Below are 21,193 nucleotides of genomic sequence, written 5' to 3'. Positions count from 1 at the left end.
ACGATCGCGTTGCGGCATTCCTTGACAGGCTGAATCGGATAGACCTTCACCGGCTGCAGCTCCCCCTCTCGCTTCTTCCCCTTGTCGAGCACTTCTCCCACTGTCAACAACGCACTAATACAGCAGTGAGCTGCTTTTCCTGGGAACGCAGCGCCGTAGCGTCTCCTTCCGCAACCTTCGTCTAAAACTTCCGATTGATTGCCATTGCATCCGCTTGGCGGGCGGGAGCTAGGCCCAGCCGGGTCAAATCAGGTAGCGATCCCCGGGCCATCCAGCCAGGGCTTCTGGAACGTCGGTCTGCATTGCTACCCTCCTATCATTTTCGCCCTTAGACGATGCTGCGGTGCAGCGAGCTATACGACGCTGGACTTGGTATTGCTGGAACGAGGCTAAGATGTCGAATCGCTCCGTTGTGAGACAGCCTCGCACGATGATAATGCAGGGCATCTGGATTGCGACATGAATTGGGCGTCATCCAGCCCTGGGACGAAGGTTCTCGAGCATGCCTCTTGGGGAGGAGGAGGGGTGGATGCATCCGGGCGGATAGAGTCGGAGAGAAGTGCTCGGGGCATCTGCAGGGTCGCCGGAGCCGTTGCACTGAAGCCAGATCATTGGTTGCGTCCATCTGTGCCGAACAACTGAAGCCGATTGATACCGCTTACCAGACGGCTTGGAAGCAAGCATCGGCAGACCCTCAGATGTTAGACCGAGAATGCTTCCGTCATGACTGCGGGGCCGACGTTGTCCGGGGCAGTTAGCGGACCGCGAGGGACCGGGGTTGGCTGCGGTTATCCGAGCCACGACGGGCCAATATGGGGTGATTCAACGGTCACGCAGGGGTTTAGCCCGCGCGGTCTGGACCATTAGGTTCGGTATCTGCATGCTCTGCAACATCGCTCGGACATCGGTCTTCCTCCGTCCCAGTGTCGAGGGGCTCCTCATCTTCGTCTTGCTGCTGCTCGTCCTCGCTCTCGAGCGGCCGGACGAGCAAGAGATCCTCGCTTCCCTGCCACTGCGACGGCATGGGAGGCAGGTCTTCGTCGTCGTCCCAACCGTAGTCTTCGTCGTCGCTGTCAGCAATCTCGAAGTCGGTATCCCCAAGCTTCCGCTTTTGCGCAGGCGTAGATGTGAGCGTCCTAGATGGTCGAGTGTTGTCGTAGTCCACTGCAACCAGGCCGGTCTACGCTTGGTCAGCAAACGGGGAGCGGGGAGCTCAGACGACGGCTTGCACCCACCTTTTCCACTGTGAAGGCGCCGATGCTGTCAATCAGGGACGCCGTATCCTTCCCGTCCGACTTTTGGATCCCGACAAAGTGCACACCACGTACACCCGAGCGCTCTTGGAGCCAGTCGCGAAACAAGACAAGTCTGGTCGACATCCCCTGGTCCCAGACGCTCGCGTTGATGGCCGGGATCAGGGTCGCACCACGCTCCGCCTGCATCTTTGTGGCACATTGAGTGAGAACAACAACGGCCAGGTCCCGTGTTGCCGCAAGCTTCTGAAGACTGCCGGCGATGTACTGGAGCACCTGGAGCCTCCTTGCCGAGGCGGAGGGTCCTTCATGCCCAAGTCAGTTTCATCAGTGTGCTTCAAAATAGCAGGCAGCGTACCTTTGCTGCCCTTACTGTCCGTAGCGGTTCGCGTCTCCGGATGCTTCGGGAAGGAGTGGTTGACTAAAGCCGAGAGCGAGTCGACAACTACCAACGATGTCCCTGGCGGAATGCAGGACACCGTGGGACGGCACAACAGCGCAATCAGGTGCGGAAGGCTGGGGCACGTGTAGTGTGTGAAGCCGTCCAAGCAACCCGAATCCGCATCCTCGGCCTGCGCAGCTTCCTTGCCGGCGACGGCGCGCAAGCGCGCTATGGGCATGCGGTGGAATCCGTCTAGTGGAGGAGTGCGTGAGCAACGTGAGCAAAGCACCGCGCCGAGGCACGCCGATCAAGGGAGGATGAACGGACCTACCCACACAACTCCGCGGCGCTCAGCGAGGCAACGGGCAGCAAGCTGAATCCTGAAGCAGGTCAGCCGAGCGCGCGTGTTGGGGACACGGGGATGTACTGTACGTACCCCAAGGCCGTCTTTCCTGCACCCGGAGGACCCCAGACCTCGGTTACATGACCCTTCCGGATGCCGGCGGGGCCGGAACCGTCCAAGCCAGATCTCAATGACGCATCGAGGGAGGCAAGCCCCGTTGAGATGAAATTGCTATTGTCTCTCTCCAAGTCCTCCAAAGCCTGCGCGGCCGACACAGTGGGTAGACGATCTTGACCGGGCGGGTCAGTTGGTGCGCTTCCAAAATAGTATTCTCCAATCGCGATTTCCGCGCGAGATGAACGTGATGCAATGGATTGGGCGACAAACACATACGCGTCGAAGGCAGATCAAAGCTGGAGACATCATGGCCGTGTATTGCGTGATAGTTCATCATGCTCATCTTGCTCCATTATTCTGCATCGTGATAAGAGCAAGGGTATGGTTCTGGTTTCCGGGTCCGACGCCGGTGCTGCGTCCTGATTTTGTGGATGTTGGTGTTGCTGTGCAGCCGGACATCAATCGTGGAGGCGGGCCGCGCCTGCCAAAATTGGCAGCCCCTTGGATTACGGAGCGTTGCCTAATCGGGCTCATACGTTCGCCAACTTCACATGTCAGACAAGTGATGTGTACAAATCACGCAGCTTGCTCCCAAATCTGTCATTGACCACTTGAAATATGGTTGGGAGAGAACACACCGCAACAATCATGAAAAGCTAACATGAAAATGAAAAAAGAAAAAGACCCATGAAGGCAAGAATAGAAAGCAAAAGCAAATGCGGTTTGTGTGGATCGAACACACGACCTTCAGATTGACTTCCTGAAGTTTGACTTCAGTCTGACGCTCTCCCAACTGAGCTAAACCCGCTTTGTGGAAGGGCCAAGGCCTTTCAAATGCCTATGTGCCTTCAACCAATTCGAGAACAGGAGCGGCGCGGTAGTAACCGTATCTTCAACACCGTCCACACACTCTTGGAAGCTTCCAGCGACGACTGCGGATTACACAGTCGTCGTCACTTCGACTGGAGGGTCCAAGCGGTTTCTTTTCTCCCACGAGCATCCCCGTAGGGACTGGGCTTCAAACGATCGACTGCCGAGCACAGCGGTCAAAAGACCTGGATGACAACAACTCCATGAATGGCGTGCTCATCTCATGATCGTACCACTTCGCAATCTCCCGGCCGCTCGTCAACACGAACTGCACTGTCATGGACCCGGAGTCTGTTCCGGTGGCACGTACATAATCAAACATCACGCTACCCCGCATTCCGTACTCCATTTCCTATGTGGACACGGTTAAGGTATGCGAGTGCCGGCGTTAGAGGGTGCCGAACCACTACCGCCGTATCCAGAAACGGCAGGTTGATATGATTCACATGCCCAGCGTTGCTCTTTCAGGTCAAAAGTCCAACCGGCATCGTTGGCCTCAACAAGTCAAGCAGAGTAAACTAACACTTGGCGAGCAGTGCAGTGGAACCCGGCATCGACGACCTTGCGGCTGCCGAGGGTACACTACTGTGGTACACTACGTGTAGATCCTATTCCGGCCCTAGGCTCAGATGGGAACGAACTGTGGGGGTTGCCCGCCGTTTCGCCAATGCTGGAAGTGATATGTTCGGCTGGCCAGGAGATGCTGAGATGAGAAAGCAGAAAAAACGAAGAAGGGAAAAGGGGCCCAGGATCAAAACCGCCCCAAGCAACCAACCCCTCAACACCGCGGCCTTGGTGCGCTTCCGTACACCCTTCCTCGGCAGCACACAGGCAATCATGAGGCGAAAGGTTCAACTCACAAACAGCCGGACACCGAGACCACCGAGGCCCGGGGGAGTTCTCCCCCCTTCCCTTCGGGTAACAAGGGGTAGAAAAAGGGAAAAAAAATCCGATAGACCGGGGATCCAATTTCCTGTTTTCCTTTGCCCATTTTTGTCCAAGTTGCCCCCTTTTGACCCTGCCCATCCACTCCGCATTGGGGCTCTTCCCCATGTGACAGCAGGGCAGTCGCTGGTTCGTCTTTGCCCAATCGAGCCATAGCCAACTGTCGGCCATCGAGCCACAAAACGCTGGCGACTTGGCAGCGGGCTGGATCGGACGGCAACCGAACCCTAACCACCAAACCCGCGTGGGGGTGTTCCCGCCCTATTGCCACTGCCCGCTCTCCCCTGACGTCTCATGATGATCCCGAGACTCTCCGATCGTTCCAGTTGCACCATCGGAAAAGCTCGCTTCGCGAGAAGAGACCGGTATTACACGGACGTACCGCTTACTGTGTCGGCTACCTGACGAGATTGCAAAGTTTGTCTCCTTACCCGCTCATACGACGGGCGTGGCAATGGATTTTCCGCATGGGCTTGGCGAGCAAATTTGCTTTTTTTTTTCTTTTTATTTGGGCAGCAAGGCCTGAGTGGGGCCCCGCAAAAAGGCCAGCTGTTGAAATTTTCCGCTTGGCTGACAACTTCTTCGCTCGCCTCCCTGCCCTGGGCGCTTGCAGGCGGCGGGCAGGCGGAGCTACTGCGAGGAGTGTAGCCTCAGCTGGGGAACCCTCGCGGGCTGCGGAGCCGCCGGCTCTACGGAAAACACTAACTAACGGGAAGTTACACTTAAGGTTGATTGCCTGCCCACTGGGCCGATCGATCTCTGTGTGTGTTACCCCAAGTTAGCCTCGCCCGCCCTGCAGCATTTGCCTTTCGTTCGGGCGGCTGTCCGGAGTAACTGGTTATGGACAATGGAAGCGCTTGGTAGCCGAACTGCCTGTCACTCTGCTTAGCTGTTTGTGTTCTGGACTCAGCATGATTATCTGTGACACGCATGCGATTTTTCGTTACACCTCGTTGTCTTTTCCGGGCGGATCCTCGGTCTTTCTGTGGACCGCGGCAATTGGTGTGTTCTTGAAAAATGACTCGCTGAGCACCACACCGAGTGGACTGGACTGGCACCCTCTCATGCTTCGGCCTTGCCGCGGCGGGGAGGCGAACATGAAAATTGTGCGTGCTGTTGTTATGCCAGTTACGGAGTACTCCTAGTTCTGTGAGGCGGCGGTGCTTGATGTGCGGTGCTGACGGAAAATACCACCGGTAATTTCATCCGGAAATCTGACCTGGCCCCTTGTCCCGGGCCCTTCCCCCACGTGTCAAAACAAAAGACGTGGCTTACTGTGTCGGATGTCTTCGGTTTCCCAAAAATCTGGGTCAGAAGACGATCTCGGAAACCGTCTCGCGCTTGTTTTCTGACTCAGCCGGATGGGCGGACAGGCTGTCTGGGTGTGTGCAAGGTACGAGCGTTGGCTGTTCGGCCCGGTTCCGGCGCATCGCTCTGGCAGTGTGGAGTGCGGACCAAATCCTTCTAATCAGGGATCTGGGTCGTTGCGCACCTTCCAGATCGTTGCGCACGTACCAGATCGTTGTGCACCTCGAACCTCGAGGAGACGAGGCAGACATCGTGAGTCGCATGCAATCCCCTCTCCTGGCAAAGGGCGAGCGGTTGAGTACTCTCTCGTAACGGGACAACTGAGACAGAGCCAGCTGGCAATGCCGTTGCGGATGGATGGAGATGCTGTGACCAGGAGTGATGCGCAAAGACTTCGCTTTGGCCGCTTCATACCGATTGATGCCGCTTCATCCCGGCCAGGTTCAGGAGTCGAGGGCGTGATGTAACTGCGGGCGCTGATACGGTGATAAAGCCCTGAGCGCACCCTTCCCAACGTGGTTCGGACCCCCACGCAGCGGGTGGATGCTGTGTCGGCGGAAGCTGACCCCATGTCCTGGTCGACGTCAACTGGCAACATGCCACGCTCCTGTTGCGTGGGTGCAGCAGCCCCTGGGGGTTTGACGCATCCTCGGCAAGCTTCATCAGCACCGGCTCGGCCGGCTGAATCCCGTGCTCGCCTCGCCTGAGTTGCTAGTGTACGTTGGTGCGCTTACTGTGTAAGCCAACGTTATCTCCTTGCCTGAGCATGTGGATGGATGGATGTGGCCGAGGATCGGGCGGTACCCCGGATTCTGGAATTTTGGGGTGCGTTGACGCCACCGCGCGAGAAGCGAAGACCCCGGTCGGACTTGCCAGGCGCGCCAACCCCCGGTTTCAACTTACCTCTCCTCGCCGCGGTCGATGATGCTCAGCCGTGCTGCGAACAGCCTATCGCTGGCTTGTGACTGTGTTGCGAACCGGTCAAATCCGGCCGTCGCCGGACTGTGATTCCTTGGTATAGCACTTGCTACTTCGGTGATGTCTGCTTCGCCAGGGACCAGCCGTAATCGAACCGAACACGGCCGAGCCAGGATCTTTGTGCTTCCCCCGCTCCACCGATGGCGTCGTCGACTCTTATCTCTGTTCGCGCCACCCCCGGGCTTGCTCCTGGCACGTCCTACGCTTTCGGTAATAGTTATCTGAAGGAGGAAAGAAAAGTCGGCAGAAGCTAGATAGGCCAGTCGTGCCCGTCTGTCTTGTCTGCCTGCAACTCCGTCGGACATGAGCCTGCGCGATAAGATGAAACCACGCGGCATTCGCGGCTGAGCGCAAGTGGCCGAGAATGCCACGACATCAGTCAAATGCCGGGCTCGTTGGACAAGTTTGCTGGGCCAGTTCTCTCGGTGACCGTGGCTTGTGGATTGGGGAATTGCGGGAGCCGGGAATCGCCCCAGTATGTGCGATACATCCCCAGATGTGCAACAGTTTAGCCGTTCTAGCGTGTTCTCAACCCCCCGGATCCTCGCATGCCGCCATCTTCTCGCATCAGCTGAGCTGATGACGGTCTTTCCAAAGGCGCGCTCGCAAATGGCGGTCCGTCGGTGAGATGTGAGATTGGCTCTGAGGATTGGCTCTGAGATGCCCCCAAGCCCCCCAGAAGGGCAGTCGGACAGATCAGGAAAGCCAAGACGCATCTGAGCCCAACCATTCGTAGTGTACCACAGCTCAGCCACCGCCCACACCGCCCCGGATTGCGCAAGTGGTTCCCCCAATGATCTGCTCCACAGAGTTGCGCACCCCGATGGTTGGCCAGAACACGGGACGGTCCTCGTCATGATCATGCCAAGTACAGCCTGCCAGCACATGTCGGGCGCTGGTGACATTGTGAAAACAACAACAGGCTCGCGATTCGTGTTCCCAGAGGGTTGTCAAGGGACGCTGGATGCACTCGGTTTTTTTTTTTTTTTTTTTTGTTGTCATCACTGCTGCCCAGTTCGAGAATCTTGCTGGCTGCAAGGCCGGGACTGCCCACGGCAGGAGCGCTTGGAGGGGAAAAAGGAGTCTGAACACAAGCCCCTCGCCCGATGGGGAAATCCAAGGCATCCAAGACTTCCAAGACTCCCAAGGCTTCCTAGGAATCCTAGGAGACGACGCTACCCCATCGAACCAGATGATGCCCGTGGCCGACTCCAGGTATTGTGTATCTCCCAAGTACCTTAACTACACTATTGTGCGGAATACGTGTTCGGGCCAACAACCTGGGGGTTGCTCTGTGTCCTATCAACACACCACGCATGCATGGCCTCTTCTCGCCGTGTCCCTCACGCCCGTGGTCTCTCATCGTTCGCTCTCTCGAGTGGAACCACCCAAAGGCACCCCACCGTCTGGCGGCCCTACGTCTTTTCCACACACCACACCGACACTGCATTGTAAATTACCAATATAGCACCTCGCGCAGGCCAGCTCTCCAGCAGTCGCTAAGCCGGCCAAATCTGCAACATCGCATCCCAAGGGAGGGGCGGCTGCAGAGGCTCCATTGCAGATAGAATGGATTGTTCTCCACTCAGGCACACCAGGGGCCGAGGCGAGGTAGGGTAGGTTGTGTACACTAGGATACTGCGCTCGGTATTGTAACGCGCGTAAGGAACGGTACCTTGTGGGCCAAGTATACTACTGCGGTAGTGTACTCCGTACCGCTGAACCACTGTTTTCTTTTTTTCCCTCTTTTCCCCGAGATTTCCCCTGGCATTCAGGCGCACTCCCCTGTCCTCCTCCCCACCAAGCCGCTGCGTTCCCGGGCCACACCCCAGCCCTTGCTGTGCCCACACCAGGGGCATGCCGACACCCCCCAATCTCGACCCGCCCGCTCGCCATTTAAAACCAGCGCCGCCTCCCCCAAACAAGCCCCGTCAGCTTTCTGTTACTCCCCTATGCTACTTTAAGGCTTCCCCAACACCCGCACCCCAGACCCCAGACAACGTCAAAGACCCTGAGACCCGAACCAACCTACTCTCCGTCTACCGCCGGCCAACGCCATCCCGCCCTCGACACGCTCAACTCGGGGCGACGACTCAACCTACGGACGGACCGTGTCCCCCGCCCTTTCTCTGGCTCCGTGCACTCTGTGCAGGTCGCACCAGAAGAGTGCCCGAAGAAGACAAGGCTAGAGCTGGGCAGACAAGAGACTCTATTGGGAGGACGGCCCCATGCAACGGGCAAAGTCTGCGGTGGACTTTTCCAGCCTGCTGAACCCAGAGGTTGAGGCGGAGAGCGATCTGATCTCGCAGCCCCAACAGCAAAAACAGCAACAACAACAACAACAAGCCGAGGCCGACATGGCGACCGTGGGTCTCATCCGGCCGAACGGCCCCGTCCCGGCCGCCGCCCCGCCCGCTGAGCAGCCGACCGAGCTGCCCCGACCCTACAAGTGCACCATGTGCGACAAGGCATTCCACCGCCTCGAACATCAGACCCGCCACATCCGCACGCATACTGGAGAGAAGCCGCATGCCTGCCAGTTCCCCGGCTGCAGTAAGCGGTTCTCGCGGTCCGACGAGCTGACGCGGCACTCGAGGATACACAACAACCCGAACTCGCGGCGAGGGAACAAGGGCCACCCGCAGCACGCTACCATGATCCACAGGATGCAGCCAGAAGTCATGCCGCCTCCGCCTGCCCCCAAGATGATCCGCTCTGCGCCTTCGACCACCTTGTCGTCCCCGAATGTCTCGCCGCCCCACTACAGCTCCTACAACCTGACCCTGCCTCCGCCGCTGAATCTCAGCCCCTACAACCGCTCCGCACTCGCCAGTCAGAGTGGGCCAGACATGGCCATGCTCGCCCGGGCCGCTGGTCAGGTCGAGCGAGACAGCCACTACCCGCCTTCGACGAGACAGCATCCGTATTACGGCAGCGGCCTGCATTCGGCCCGGAATCCTCTGCCTGGCCTCGGGGCGTATCACATGTCGCGCTCGCACTCGCACGACGACCACGATGACCACTACGGGCAGACGTACAGGCAGCCGAAGCGGTCGAGGCCCAACTCGCCCAACTCGACGGCCCCGTCGTCGCCCACGTTCTCCCACAACTCGCTGTCGCCAACACCAGACCACACGCCGCTGGCCACGCCGGCTCACTCTCCCCGTCTGCGGCCCTACAGCGGCATCGAACTGCCGCCGTTCCGCAACCTGAGCCTGCACGCCCCGGCGCTGGCCCCGCTTGAGCCGCAACCCGACGGCCACGCCCCGCCGCCCCAGCCGGCGCCCCGGAGCAACGGCATCTCGCTGACAGACATCATGAGTCGGCCTGACGGTTCCCAGCGGAAGCTGCCCGTCCCGAAAGTGGCCGTGCACGACCTCCTGGGACCGAGCGACGGCTTCCCCGCGAGCGGCAGGAGTTCATCCTCCAACAGCCTCGCAGGGGCGGATCTTTTTGACAGGTTGTGAGATCTGCGACTTGGGGAGCAACGCGGCAACAACGCCGGATTTGGAGTCCTTCTGTGACAGTCTGCAGCCTCCGACGACATGATTGATGACGAACCAACAAACCCGGGAAATCTATAGAGAGGATATATAATCACTGGGCGTTCTGGAGATCTCTTCCCAATTTCCTCTTCCTTGTTTGGATGGTACGGGGTACTCGGGCTCTTTTTAATACTCGGTTGAAGCCAAGGGATATATTGCGGAAAGCGCGTGTTGCCGGTTTCTTGGACTCGGGACGGATAGACATCACCACTTCTTCTTCTGGGCAGGATAGACTTCGCTTCTCTGTGCTACCTCCATCACGGGGCTACGAAAGCCACAACTCTTTTCCTTTGTTTTGTTCCTTCTCAATCGGGGTCTCTGGACGGTGGCTGGAGTGGTTGGGCTGGGCTTCAGAGAATGTTTAAGCACATTGACACAACTTCGATCCCTCTACACCTCGTTTCCTTATCTGTTTAATGGTTGGCGAAAAAACTTGGGTGTCGATAGATGGCAATCGAATATCTTGGAAGGGGGAGAACACGGCAAAGCAAATTTGGGGTCTCTGGGACTGTCTTCCTTCCGGATTCCTTGGCAATGGAGTCAACTCCCGCCGGTAATATCATGCGGTAAACACAAGGAGGTTACTAAATACAATCTCTCAGTCTCTCTCAGCGCTGCCAGCCTGCCATTGCACAGGGATGTGCCTACCCTACTCAGATACGAGGATGGGGAACATCAGGCTCTGCTCGTGTGCACGACATTCTTTACACAGGAGTACTTCCGGATGTGTACACACGCGCAATCAGGCCGAAAGGGGAACTGAGAATTTTTGCGCGCCCTCCTCCCTCCATCCCACGTTAACTAACATCAGTTGGGTAGGTACTGGACTGTGGTGGGTGTTGGTGTAGTGTACTGCATACGGATTCAGGAATACACGACACGATGTTGCCCGCCCCCTTGTGTTGTGTCGTGTCCCGTCACCCCCACCACTCACCGAGCAAAAAGGAAGGAGAGAGCCAAGCCGCCGCAGCTTATTTCTCCGCACGTTTCAGCACCGTGGCCTGCTGGCGCCAACGGGAACCCTTAAGGCTGGCCTGCGGCCGTGCTAAGTAAGTAAGGCCTGGCTGGGCCGCCGCGGGGAAGCAGGCAGGGGTGCTGGATGGAAGGATGAAAGGATGTTGCGGACGGAGCAGCAGGATGGAAACAGCCGGGGGTGGGGGGAGCGAAGAGGGGGGGGGGGTCTGGATTGGCCTTCCATTGTTGTGCTGCGGCGCGTGGGCTTGGGACTGAGCTTGGCTTTCGTTCCCTGTTGCTCAGGAATGTTGTTACAGCTCCGACACGGGGCGTCAACAGATTGTAAGTTCGGTGGGAGGAGTTTCGGGCTTTGGTCGGCGTGGCACGGCAGCCTCGGCATGCAGTGCGCCATGTTTGGCGTGCCAGGCTTTCTTTTGGTTTCTTGCTCATTCTTTTACATGGTTCGCGTCACCTTTTGTCTGGGGTTGGCCCTGGTTCTGTCAGTTTTCTGGTTTCCTGGTTCGGGCTTCTCCGCGTCGAGTGTTTTGATGTCTCACCTTACACTGCGTTACAACCCAAGTTTACCTACCATGACTCTATGGCCTGTCAACGAGGTGTGAACATTTGCTTTTCTGGATGCCGCTGAGGGGGATCTTTTTTCCCGTTGTTACCTTGGTAGTTATTGTTACGTGGTTCCTCCTACACAACACCTTACTTATTGGCGGGAGCCGGCTGCAGCACGCTGTCGGTGTCCCGAGCCTGGGACCGCGGAGTCGCCGTGCGGCGGGTTGTGGGGACGCAACGCTGGCCTTACGTGAACTTTATTGCCTACCGGGGCTCTGCATGGGGGAGTTTGCGTCCTCCGCCGCATGTAAGTCAATATGAGGGTGGTACGGCGCGCGCCCAGGACGCCAAGGACGTGGGAGAGTGAACACGCCTGCGGCGCCAGCGATGGCGCGGATGGTGTCAACAACCGGTCATCCCAGAGACAGCGAGTGGGCGGGCAACGGGCGAGCGAACTGGCGCCAGCTGTCTCGCAGCGAGAAGCCACCATAGAGGTCCTCCCGCGAAGTGACAGCTGGAAAATCGGGCTTGCCCCCCCATCTCTCACCGAAAAGGCATTATTCTTCGTGGCCGGGCCTCAACACAATCTCCGTAGCCATCCAATGTCGTCGAGCCATGCGTTCACGGGTGCCTGTTGGCTCAGCCTCTCTCCCCAAACGGTACTCTGACGAATCGCGTGGCACAGCCAGGGCTTGTCAAAAAGGCGCCTAGAATGCCACGCAGTCGGGCACCGCGCCGCAGTTTGGGTGAAAGCGGTTGTGGGTGTGTGGGGTGGGATCACGTCAGCGTTTGACCCAGCTGCCCCTTTTTGACTTCGCCTTGCCCCAGAAAAATCTTCCGGTGGGCGAGCCAACCGCACCCCTGGTCCGGGGGAAATCGTGGGGGCGGCCAGACTAGCGGGGAGTCTGGGGGTCACCTCGCCGTCACGCGCTTGGACACGCTACACTACACAACACAGTAACGTTACTGCGGACGGATGTACGGATACATGCGCGGAGATCGACAAAAGCGCGAATACCCGCACCGGAGTTCGGCCTTAGAGCTGTCATCAACTGTCGCAGGGATTCTTGCGCGGGTTTCCTGCCTGATATTTGTCTCTAAAGGACCAGGGTTGGGCGATATCAACGCCATGACCGATTTGGAGAAACCCCCAAGTTGGTGAGTTCGGACTGCTCTGCTGCCAGAGGAGGCGAGACGATGGCTTGTCCTCGTCTGTCTCGCACAGCTCCGGGAGTCATTGCCTCCTTGGCTGCTCGGAAGCAAGTTGTCGCAGTTCAAACCGGCAGGCGGACAGGCGTCGTTTGCCGCGCTTCAAGGGAAAGAAGAGCAGATCACACGTGAGGTTGCGGGGCCCCGCCAGAGACACGCCTACACCAGACATGTGCATGAAGACGGTGCGGAGAGGGCTTCTCACCGCAAGTTTGGCTCGAGACACGGCACAGACACACGTCCCAGGCCAAATGGGAGGATGGTTGGGCAAATCCAGCTAAGGTAGGTATTGAGTTGTGCTCCGCAGGCAGCCAACGACGGTGTTGGAAGCGGTATTCGCGGATACGGATCGTCGACCCGTCCACGGCCTCGAGGACTGAGGACCAATGACGTCTGCTCGGGACCATGATCGACAGTTTCCTGGGCATTCGGCTGGCCCGGCAGCTGCACGCACATCTTACCTATGTAACTCTGGGGTTGAGCGGCAGATACGAACCGCTTGTGTGGGTTTGTGAGGTCGGGGCTGTTTCGGGGTCTGTTGTTGTCTGCTTGGCGTCTTGCAATCCGGACACCTTTCCTCCACAAACTCGCGCAAACTGGAGCGGTCGGGGCCTGCCGAATTTGCTCGTGGTGAAGTCGTCGCCATTTCGCTAAGATGTAGGCGAGACCGGATGATTTCCCAGGCAGCATTGTGTTGTGACCAACACAACGTCTGGGCGGTTCCCTAGAAATACCCTGGTCTCTTGAGCACCCTTGAATGGCGCCATCGACTTCCCCGCAATCGCCTTCGTCAGGGCTGATTGCCAAGGTTCCGAGGTTCCGGAACCTCGCTTCCCCGCAGGGTGGAAAGTGAGCAAGAAGCTGGAGAAGCGAATCGAGGCCACCCGAAAGGCAGAACTTCGTGTAATAACTAAGCAGATCGCAAACTTCTCCTGCCTTTGACCGGGTCTCCCATTGCAGGCTGGTGGGATCCAAGTTGCAGTTTTCGTCCCAGTGGGTCGTGGTTATAGAGGTCCCGCCAAGACTAATTTCGGAGGTTGCCGCTTACAAGTATTTACAATCGCCACGGGGTGAGCGGGGCCACGACGACTTAGAGCAACATCGACAATACACAATCGCGAAGACTCGTAGCAACAACTTTACTAAACCTCAACCAAATCGAAAAAAAAGAAAACGAAGTTAACCCGTACCCTAACCTTGACCCTCACCCTAACCTTAACCCGAATCCTAACTAGCGGGGGGGCTGGCGCCGCCCCCCGCACCCCCGGCGAACTAACCCGTGGCTAACCCGTGGCGATAGTGCAAACCCCTTGGCGGTCTTGGCGGGGTACTGACGCTGTAAAAACATTGCCGACAATTGGCCGAAATTAGTCTTGGCGGGACCTCTATAACCTCCAGCTCCCAGTGCACATTAGTTAAGCGACCAGCGTCAGGAGCCGGTCCCATGCAACGCGAGAAACCTGGTCCCGAAACGCTGGATGCACAGGCGAGACTTGGCTCGACCCGGCTCTTCGTTGTTGGGGGAAACAACCGCTTCGGCGCACGGAGGTAAGGCGCGCCGAATTCAAAACAGCTACGGCGACCGCAGGGACTTACCACACAGCAGCTAGAGTGTCTGCAAGATTCCAGATAGTGTAGCGAGCGTTTCATCTCCCAGATAAAGCAGGCTTATCTTGCCTCAGCCGGCTGGATGCTATTCTTGGAGTTGCATGATGCTCGGTCGAAGAGAGATGATAGTTAATCTGTACTCTATGGAGCTCGTGGTGATAAGAGGCTGTCTGGGCAACTGATTGCGACGTCCAAAGCCATCCATCCATGGGGCGGGACCCCCACGCGAACCCGGGCCAGGATCAGGGGTGTTACCCCACAATCGACCAAGTAAACATCGAGACCACCGAAAGATGGCCTGGCGGAGTGCATGAAGAACGATGCACAATCGTGCAGGCAGCCCAGAGCATTCCTACACCGGTATACCTGCAGTTTAAGGTGCTGTACACGTAGAACTGCATTGTTATGATCAAGGTATTAGTTAGACTGTGTAAGGGACGATAGGCAAAAGTCCTGCAACTGTCTACCGAACCTCCCGATTTTGAGAAGGTGCGATACTCGACGGATCGCACACTCCGTACCATGGAACAGCTGACTCAACCGGTGCAGGGCGCGGTTTCCTCAATTCACAGCGAAACCAACGACCTTGCTAGCCTGCCCGGATTGCTGCCAAGTCTTTCTGCCATCCACCACACGTATCTCGTCCTCCTCCCCTCTGACGCTTTTAGCACCATGCCATGTCATCTGCGGGTTGCGAATGTCGGTTGCGAATGCGGGTTGCGAGACTCGGGACTTGAATTGACCGGGTTCGAAGCCAAGGCTGTGCCCAGGCGAGATCGCAGCTTGGGTGGGCTTGTCTCAGTCTCGGTCCGCGTGACTTACCGGTGAGCCCACCTACACAGAATCTGGTAGTCAACGTTGTGGTCAATGTCATGAAAGTTGCTGCTCAGGACCGCGCAGGCTTGTCGGCAATGCTACTTACTGATGCAGAGCATTGGCTCCGCGTCTGCGCCCGATGCCGACCCTTTCCGATGTTGTCTTGCAAAACACGGGCCCTTGCTCCCCCGTGCCGCCATGATGGCCTTTCCCAGTCGCTCTTCCGGTTCGCATCAGTCCAGGCATGCTGCGCCCCGCGCCTTTACATCGGAAACTGTCAGGCTACTTTCGGAGAGACTTATCGATGTGCTAAAAGCTATTCGAAGTATCACCTGATCCCCGACGCGTGGCTCACGGCTCATGGGCTTACGCCGAACTATTTTGAGTACGGACTCCGGCAACTCTGCTTTCCGGCCCTTGAATGATGTCATCCGTTCTCCCCTCGAGACAAATGAGGGCAGGAAACGGTACCCTCGTCTGTTCGTTCAGCCTATCGGTCAGCTATCTCCACAAATTGGACCCGGTGTGGGTGATATTGCGGCCGTCCTAGGTTTGATATTGATTGTTTAATTGCCTCGCACCGGGGATTGCACTTGCTGATAGACTCCCGCTGCAGCCTAGGGCGGTACCACGGTCCCAGCAACTGCGGTCCGGGCTATAATGCATGCCACCTATGAGCAGCAAAGATGCCCAGGGACGGAATACCTGCGAGCGCTGCCCTAACGTTTTCTCTATCATTGCAAACGGAGCAACCTTACAAAACGTTAACGAGCACTTCTACGTCAACACAAAGACATGTCGAGATCAGAGCGAGTTGATCTCGGAGAGCCCAGAGAGCCCAAGCCGCTCGCGTTTCCGGAAGCTGGAAACCTCTTCCGGAGAGCCACATCTCGCCGTCTACTTTTGTGTTTCTGCCTCGGCGGCATGAGAGGGGGGAAGCATGCCCGCTGTTGTGCTCCCTCCGGTACCAAGCTTCTCATGCCTGCCCCGCCACAAGAACGAACCTCCGTGGAGCTCTCGCCGACACCCCTCCTGAACCGCTCATCTGCTCCCGCCATCCGATCCATCGCTGCATCCTGAGGGCGATCTGGACGCTATCCGACGCAGCTACGTTTTCCAACCGCAATCCTGTCGAAATGTCGCCATTCCTTGAGAGGGGGTCAACTCGCACGCATGCCGGGGCTTTCCCTTCCCGGCTGTTGCATCCCGTATTGGTATTGGCTGGGCTTACGGGCACACCTCAGCAACCGGAGACCCGGGATGCACGTTACTGAGGAGTAGATCGCCTCTCAAACCCCCATGGGTAAGTCTCATCAAGCTCTCTCCTAGCACAATTTATTCCTTTACACCGTCTTAATACCCGTTATTCTTCGTGACACCAATTTCAGCCCCGATAATTGGGATTACCACTCTTGCCTCTCACTTGGTCCTCTTGCTCTGTCAATGGGCGGACGTGCAGGAGGGAGAACCGGGCCCGCATTCGTAGGGATCCGGCAATATTGCCGTCTTTTCCATCCCCAGGAAGATGAACGGTTGATCAGGGCTTCCTTGCTCAAATCTCGGACGCCAGGAACCCGTGGTCTTCGTTCGAGCTTAGCTTGGAGATGTCCAGGTTCCTGCGAAGCATTCATTTGCCGTCCGGGGAAACCTGCAGGTCACCCACAACGCGTATGCCGCTCCATCTTCTTGGGGATTGCTCCGCAGCCTTGAGTTTATCTTCTCTCATGACTGCCTGGTCTTGACTGCCTGGTCTTGCATGTGGTCTAGAACCTTTAGCTCAGGGGAAGCGAGCAGGCCCAGCGGGACTCTCGGCCGAGGCAGGGCGTGAGACCGGTAAGGGGTGAGCGCAACCAGATTTGCCGCGCTTCTATTGCGGTTGTTCAAGCGTGTAATTCCTGTTCAACTGCCTGAGATTGACGTTCAATATAAGACACATGTCTCATAGACTACCTTGCATGACAGTCGGCCGCGGTTTCATCCCGGAATGCCCTCGGACTGGGTCGCTGGAGGGCGAGACGTCCTGCCCCGAGATGCTCCCGCCAGTGTCCTTTGGTCGATGTGGTGGACACACAGTCCGGTCGCCCGTTCGTCCTGCGAGTGGCGATGCGAACGCATACAGCACTGCAAGGTAGCGTTCGGTCCGTGAATCACTGTGGTGTGACCGCCACTGGAATGTTTGTTTTGGGCCTCCTCACCTTTGCAGCTGCCTTCGCTCATTCATTACCCCAAATATACCGTTGTATGTACACTGGCATGCGCGAGGAGAGCGACGGTCGCGGAGTAGGCAGCAGTTTCGTGTGGTCGCCAAGACCAGGGGTAGGTCTCTGGTACCGCGTCTATCAGTTGTCTTAGCCGTCTCTGCCTGCATAGGCAACGGCGGCTTTTAAACCCTTTCAGACCACCTGCATACACCGGTGAGCGGCTCCGTTCTCCAGGCGCGGCTCAACCCGCACCCCCGGCGCTCCGAGGAGCCCTGGGCAAGGGAACCTCCTCATCGGCCTCATCAAACTTGTTTGGTTAATCGCCAGATCATTCTGATTTATCCCTGACCGTTGGGATCGTCGGGGATGGATCGGGGTGTCACCGAATCTGGCGGACGCAACCCTGATCATTAAGACGAGGGTGACGATCGGTCAAGAGCAGCAGTGAAGTGTAATGAGATTTGACGCGGCAGGCCCAAGGACGTGACGGACGAATGGCCGTCGCCCCGGCTCAAAAGCTCCCACTCCCTCTACCCGGACTGGGAAACTGGGAATCTCGGGCCGAGAGAAACACTGCTTCGGCCGAGCGAGGCCCGGGCACTCACTCTGTTCACTCCGCCCCTGCCCCTTCGGCCATTCGCCCGCTCCGCATGGGAGGGTGCCTTTCCTCGGCCTCTGCACTAGATTCGGTTGCACGGAAGGATCGGTTTGCTTCTGAGAATCTGTGCATACACACGGACAAAACCACGGACGGGTCGCGGAGAGAGTTCCATCTGGATTTGTGTGTGTGAGTGTGTGTCTGCGTCGAGTGCGGGAGGGAATGGGAGGCATTGGGAAGAGGAAAAAGCTGGCTGGAACTCCGGCAGGCAATCCTGCCCCCTTGCGATGTCCTTCGGTTCCGTTCCCTTCCCTTCCAGTCCTGCCCCTTGCTCGCCAGTGCCATGATTATCACAAGCACCACCACTACAAGCATCGCCGCCACCACCACCAACATTACCTGTGTCGCATCGCGCCGTGTCTCCCATGTGAGCGCGCCTTAAAATCTGCACCGTTGAAGGCGCCTTCCGGTGGTTCCTTTCATCAGATATCCATATCCGAGCCGATCGGATCGAGGACATGATGATGGCAGGAGCCGCAGCAGCTCTGCTGCTGGTGGTGGTGCTCGTGGTAGTGCTCGAGACGGGCTATCGGATATGGGACTTGCTGCAGCATCCGATCTCTGCTCGCTTTGCCTTTGCTCTGCCTCTGCCGTTACCCCGGTCCCGTTCCGCACCCCGCTCGCTTCCGCAGTCGGGCGTATGCTGGTTCGTCTGGTATACGGCTCGGGGCGGGTCGAGCAAGAAAAACAGAGGTGAGTTAGTGCGGGAACAAGTTCAGGTTGTTTCGCTCGCCGGCATTTGTCGAGGGGCTGCTGGGGGTGATGGTGGTGGTGTAGAAGGTTAGAGAATACGGTGCAGATGCTAGTGCTGGTTATTCCTTTCTCCCGCTTTGGTTCACCTACGTAAGCTACCTATATGGCCGCTTCCCTTCCCGTCTGGTTGTCTGTTGGTGTTCACACCGAGGGGCGGAACGGGATCCGCGGACGGGCCAAGGGCTTGGAGGCGAGCTTGGTGTGATGTGGCTGGGCGGGCCGGCCATGGGTTTTCCAAGTCATCGAGCCGATGATGTTTCCTTCCCACGGCGCACTTCGGCACAGCTTGCATTCGCATCACGCCGGGCCCTCGCCCCCCACCATCCCGCCTTCTTCGGCCGGTATGCGAATTCTGGGGTTGTACGCCGAGCGAGGTGTGTATTGGACGTGCGGTATGGTCCCCGAAATTCTTCAGGGGGATTGGTCGGTAATCTTGTTTTGACGTTGAGCTGGGTTGCGGCCGCCAGAGGCTGGCTCGAGCAACGAGTCGAGGCGGGTAACAGCAATTGCGGGTTGATTGAGGCGGAAAGTGGTGGCATCTGGCATGGCTTGGCCTGCAGCCTCAGGGGAGAGGAGGGGGGGTTATCGCACACCGGGTATGTGCGAAAGCTGGTGTTTGATTGGACTCCATATCCCATCGCTTCTTGTATCTACTAGAAGCAACACGGAGGAGGGAGAAAAAGGAGACATCTCTGCCTCCTTTCCCCTCTTTGTATCACCCATCTATCGCCTCGTCCCCGCTTGCTCTCCACTGCGGCCTGCGGTATGCCCTCTGCTTAAACGGAGGTGTGACACCGCGTCTTGGGGTTCTACCCCCCCTTTCCACTCCGTCCCCGTTTGTTTACCTGATCCGAGTTATATGCAAGCTGCTATGGCCTCGGCCGGCAACCGGGCCACTGACGTGACTAAAGGCCCGGGACGGGGCGAGCCCATGATCCTCCGAGATGGACTGTTCAGGGATCTAGGGCTTCTCGGGTGAGGCAGGGTATTTTTCGTGTTCCAGTCCACGGCCAGCTGTCGGAGAGACTTTGGCGAGAAGTCACTGTTTGGAGAAAGGAACTTGGCTTGTGTCACTGGTACGGGGCATGCTGACAATGTTTTCGAATCTTTCGGGGAGCTTCTAATACAGGACAGCAATCCAACCAGATGCTAGGCAAACGCCCCCTCCTTCCCTCAATGGCAGGGTGTGAATAATCGTCGACTGGACTGGACATTGATGGTAATTCACGGACGAGATCGACGTGGCCTGAATGAGCGAGTTGATTGCGAGACTGGTCGTGGTGTTGGTGGAGAGACGAATGCCACGGGATACAGGGGCATGCGCCTTCAACAAGGAAAACTGTTGATGTTTGGGTTATCGAAACCCATGAAGGTGTCGTTCCTCAGTCCCACGGCATGTCAGATGTGGTGTGCTTGATCTGATGTGTGTATATCCCACAGGCACGAGTGAGAGGAGGTCAGCTCGCCACACGACGCAATGTTCTGCTGCTCGTTCAACTCGTGCATATCGATATCACCATGTCAACAGCGGCTAGCACCTGCTCCGCAATTCCCATTTCCCATTCCCGATTCTCAGAGACGCCGCTAATCAGCCCTCGTATCGCGGCGGATTCGCATCCGGCACGGAGTGGGTGGCGCGCATAAAGGCAAGGACCTCGTAGACGGCTTTGGCAATCTCGATGCTCCTCTTCTTCCAGTCGCCCTCGGACCACAGGCCCTTGAGCATGTTGTCGGAGATGACGGTGACGATGAAGCGGACGTGGTGGTCCTCGGCGGTCCAGGCGGTCTTGTCCGGGTGGTACATCAGGTACTCGGGCTTGCGCGAGTTGAGGGCGTCCTTCGCCTTCTGGGCGGTCTTGGACTTGTCGAGTTCGACAGCGAGGGGCTCGCGTGCGAGGTAGTCGCGGACGAACTCGTGCCAGGACCCGAGCACGTACACGCTGTTCAGCCATCTGGGATGTCTCGCGTTTAGGTTCAGGGGTTCTGCAAAGCCGGGGCAAGGATGACAGGAGAACCAGCGTACTCATGGAATTGGCGGGCATCCTTGAAGGGCAGCAGCTCGAGGAGCAAACGCTCATGCTGGGCGGACAACTGGGCAGCGCCAGTCAGGGGCTGTGGTGCAGGCTGCGGCTGGCCCATACTTGACCTCTGTTGCATGGAAATTGAGCTGTCGTCGGTGTGGCTTGAGATTGTATTTGTGAGGAGCGGCTGAGAACTTTGCTCGTGTCGAGACTCGGCGCAACCCATCCCACCATGGAGCGATCGGTCGTTTGTCGTCGTCGCCCGTCGCCTTCAGCACAGTGCTGGTCCGGGGACGGGGAAGCGCTCCAGAACCATAGACAAAATGATGATATTTAACTCCAGACGCTGCCGTCCATGTCTACCTACTTATCTCAAAAGACCAAGCTAAAGATGCAGATGTGCCTTGGATGCCTCCTGGGCTGAGTTCCTGGCGGTCGAGGGGTCGAGGGGTCTCAGCCACAACGAAGCGTCTCAGCGTGCGCCAGCGGCTGAGAGCCAGTTGACCGTCAACTACCAATGCGCCGCCGAGACGGACAGCATGCATGCAATAAACCGTGAATAAAGATGCGACTCGACAGAACCATCCCTGCGTGAGTCTTTTTTTTGCATTTTTGCATTGGTTTGCCGACCGATGCTATGACGCACATTTGTTGGCATGAGAAGATGG

At 57.7% G+C, this 21,193-nt stretch overlaps 6 protein-coding genes and 1 non-coding gene across 7 annotated transcripts; 3 read left to right on the top strand and 4 right to left on the bottom strand.

The window, feature by feature from the left end:
• Window positions 1-733: 733 nt before the first annotated feature.
• On the bottom strand, window positions 734-2,587 carry THITE_2122591 (uncharacterized protein). The gene is made up of 6 exons (XM_003657094.1): window positions 2,372-2,587; window positions 2,072-2,267; window positions 1,963-2,015; window positions 1,612-1,887; window positions 1,236-1,558; window positions 734-1,180 (listed from the first exon to the last, which is right to left on the bottom strand). The coding sequence occupies exons 1-6, from the start codon at window positions 2,436-2,438 to the stop codon at window positions 842-844; spliced, it is 1,254 nt and encodes a 417-aa protein (XP_003657142.1). The 5' UTR covers window positions 2,439-2,587; the 3' UTR covers window positions 734-841.
• Window positions 2,588-2,812: 225 nt separating this feature from the next.
• Window positions 2,813-2,903, bottom strand: THITE_t134. The gene has a single exon. It is a non-coding gene; the product is annotated as a tRNA-Phe (tRNA).
• A 2,185-nt stretch (window positions 2,904-5,088) lies between these two features.
• On the bottom strand, window positions 5,089-5,543 carry THITE_2122590 (uncharacterized protein). The gene has a single exon (XM_003657093.1). The coding sequence runs from the start codon at window positions 5,467-5,469 to the stop codon at window positions 5,221-5,223; it is 249 nt and encodes an 82-aa protein (XP_003657141.1). The 5' UTR covers window positions 5,470-5,543; the 3' UTR covers window positions 5,089-5,220.
• A 2,594-nt stretch (window positions 5,544-8,137) lies between these two features.
• Window positions 8,138-9,753, top strand: THITE_2122589 (uncharacterized protein). The gene has a single exon (XM_003657092.1). The coding sequence runs from the start codon at window positions 8,425-8,427 to the stop codon at window positions 9,661-9,663; it is 1,239 nt and encodes a 412-aa protein (XP_003657140.1). The 5' UTR covers window positions 8,138-8,424; the 3' UTR covers window positions 9,664-9,753.
• A 1,043-nt stretch (window positions 9,754-10,796) lies between these two features.
• THITE_2122588 (uncharacterized protein) lies at window positions 10,797-11,419 on the top strand. Its single transcript, XM_003657091.1, has one exon. It carries the CDS (start codon window positions 11,154-11,156, stop codon window positions 11,313-11,315), a length of 162 nt encoding a protein of 53 aa, XP_003657139.1. The 5' UTR covers window positions 10,797-11,153; the 3' UTR covers window positions 11,316-11,419.
• Window positions 11,420-18,209: 6,790 nt separating this feature from the next.
• THITE_2132235 (uncharacterized protein) lies at window positions 18,210-18,709 on the top strand (the record flags this gene model as incomplete). Its single annotated transcript, XM_003657090.1, has 3 exons — window positions 18,210-18,444; window positions 18,551-18,594; window positions 18,656-18,709. The coding sequence occupies 3 exons, from the start codon at window positions 18,210-18,212 to the stop codon at window positions 18,707-18,709; spliced, it is 333 nt and encodes a 110-aa protein (XP_003657138.1).
• A 1,297-nt stretch (window positions 18,710-20,006) lies between these two features.
• THITE_2122584 (uncharacterized protein) lies at window positions 20,007-20,842 on the bottom strand. The gene is made up of 2 exons (XM_003657089.1): window positions 20,528-20,842; window positions 20,007-20,456 (listed from the first exon to the last, which is right to left on the bottom strand). Exons 1-2 carry the CDS (start codon window positions 20,641-20,643, stop codon window positions 20,093-20,095), a joined length of 480 nt encoding a protein of 159 aa, XP_003657137.1. The 5' UTR covers window positions 20,644-20,842; the 3' UTR covers window positions 20,007-20,092.
• Between the last annotated feature and the right edge of the window lie 351 nt (window positions 20,843-21,193).

The sequence above is a fragment of the Thermothielavioides terrestris genome, chromosome 5 (genome assembly GCF_000226115.1).
Source record: "Thermothielavioides terrestris NRRL 8126 chromosome 5, complete sequence".
NCBI classification, from domain to species: Eukaryota; Fungi; Ascomycota; class Sordariomycetes; order Sordariales; family Chaetomiaceae; genus Thermothielavioides; species Thermothielavioides terrestris.
This window is presented reverse-complemented; position numbering and strand designations above follow the sequence as displayed.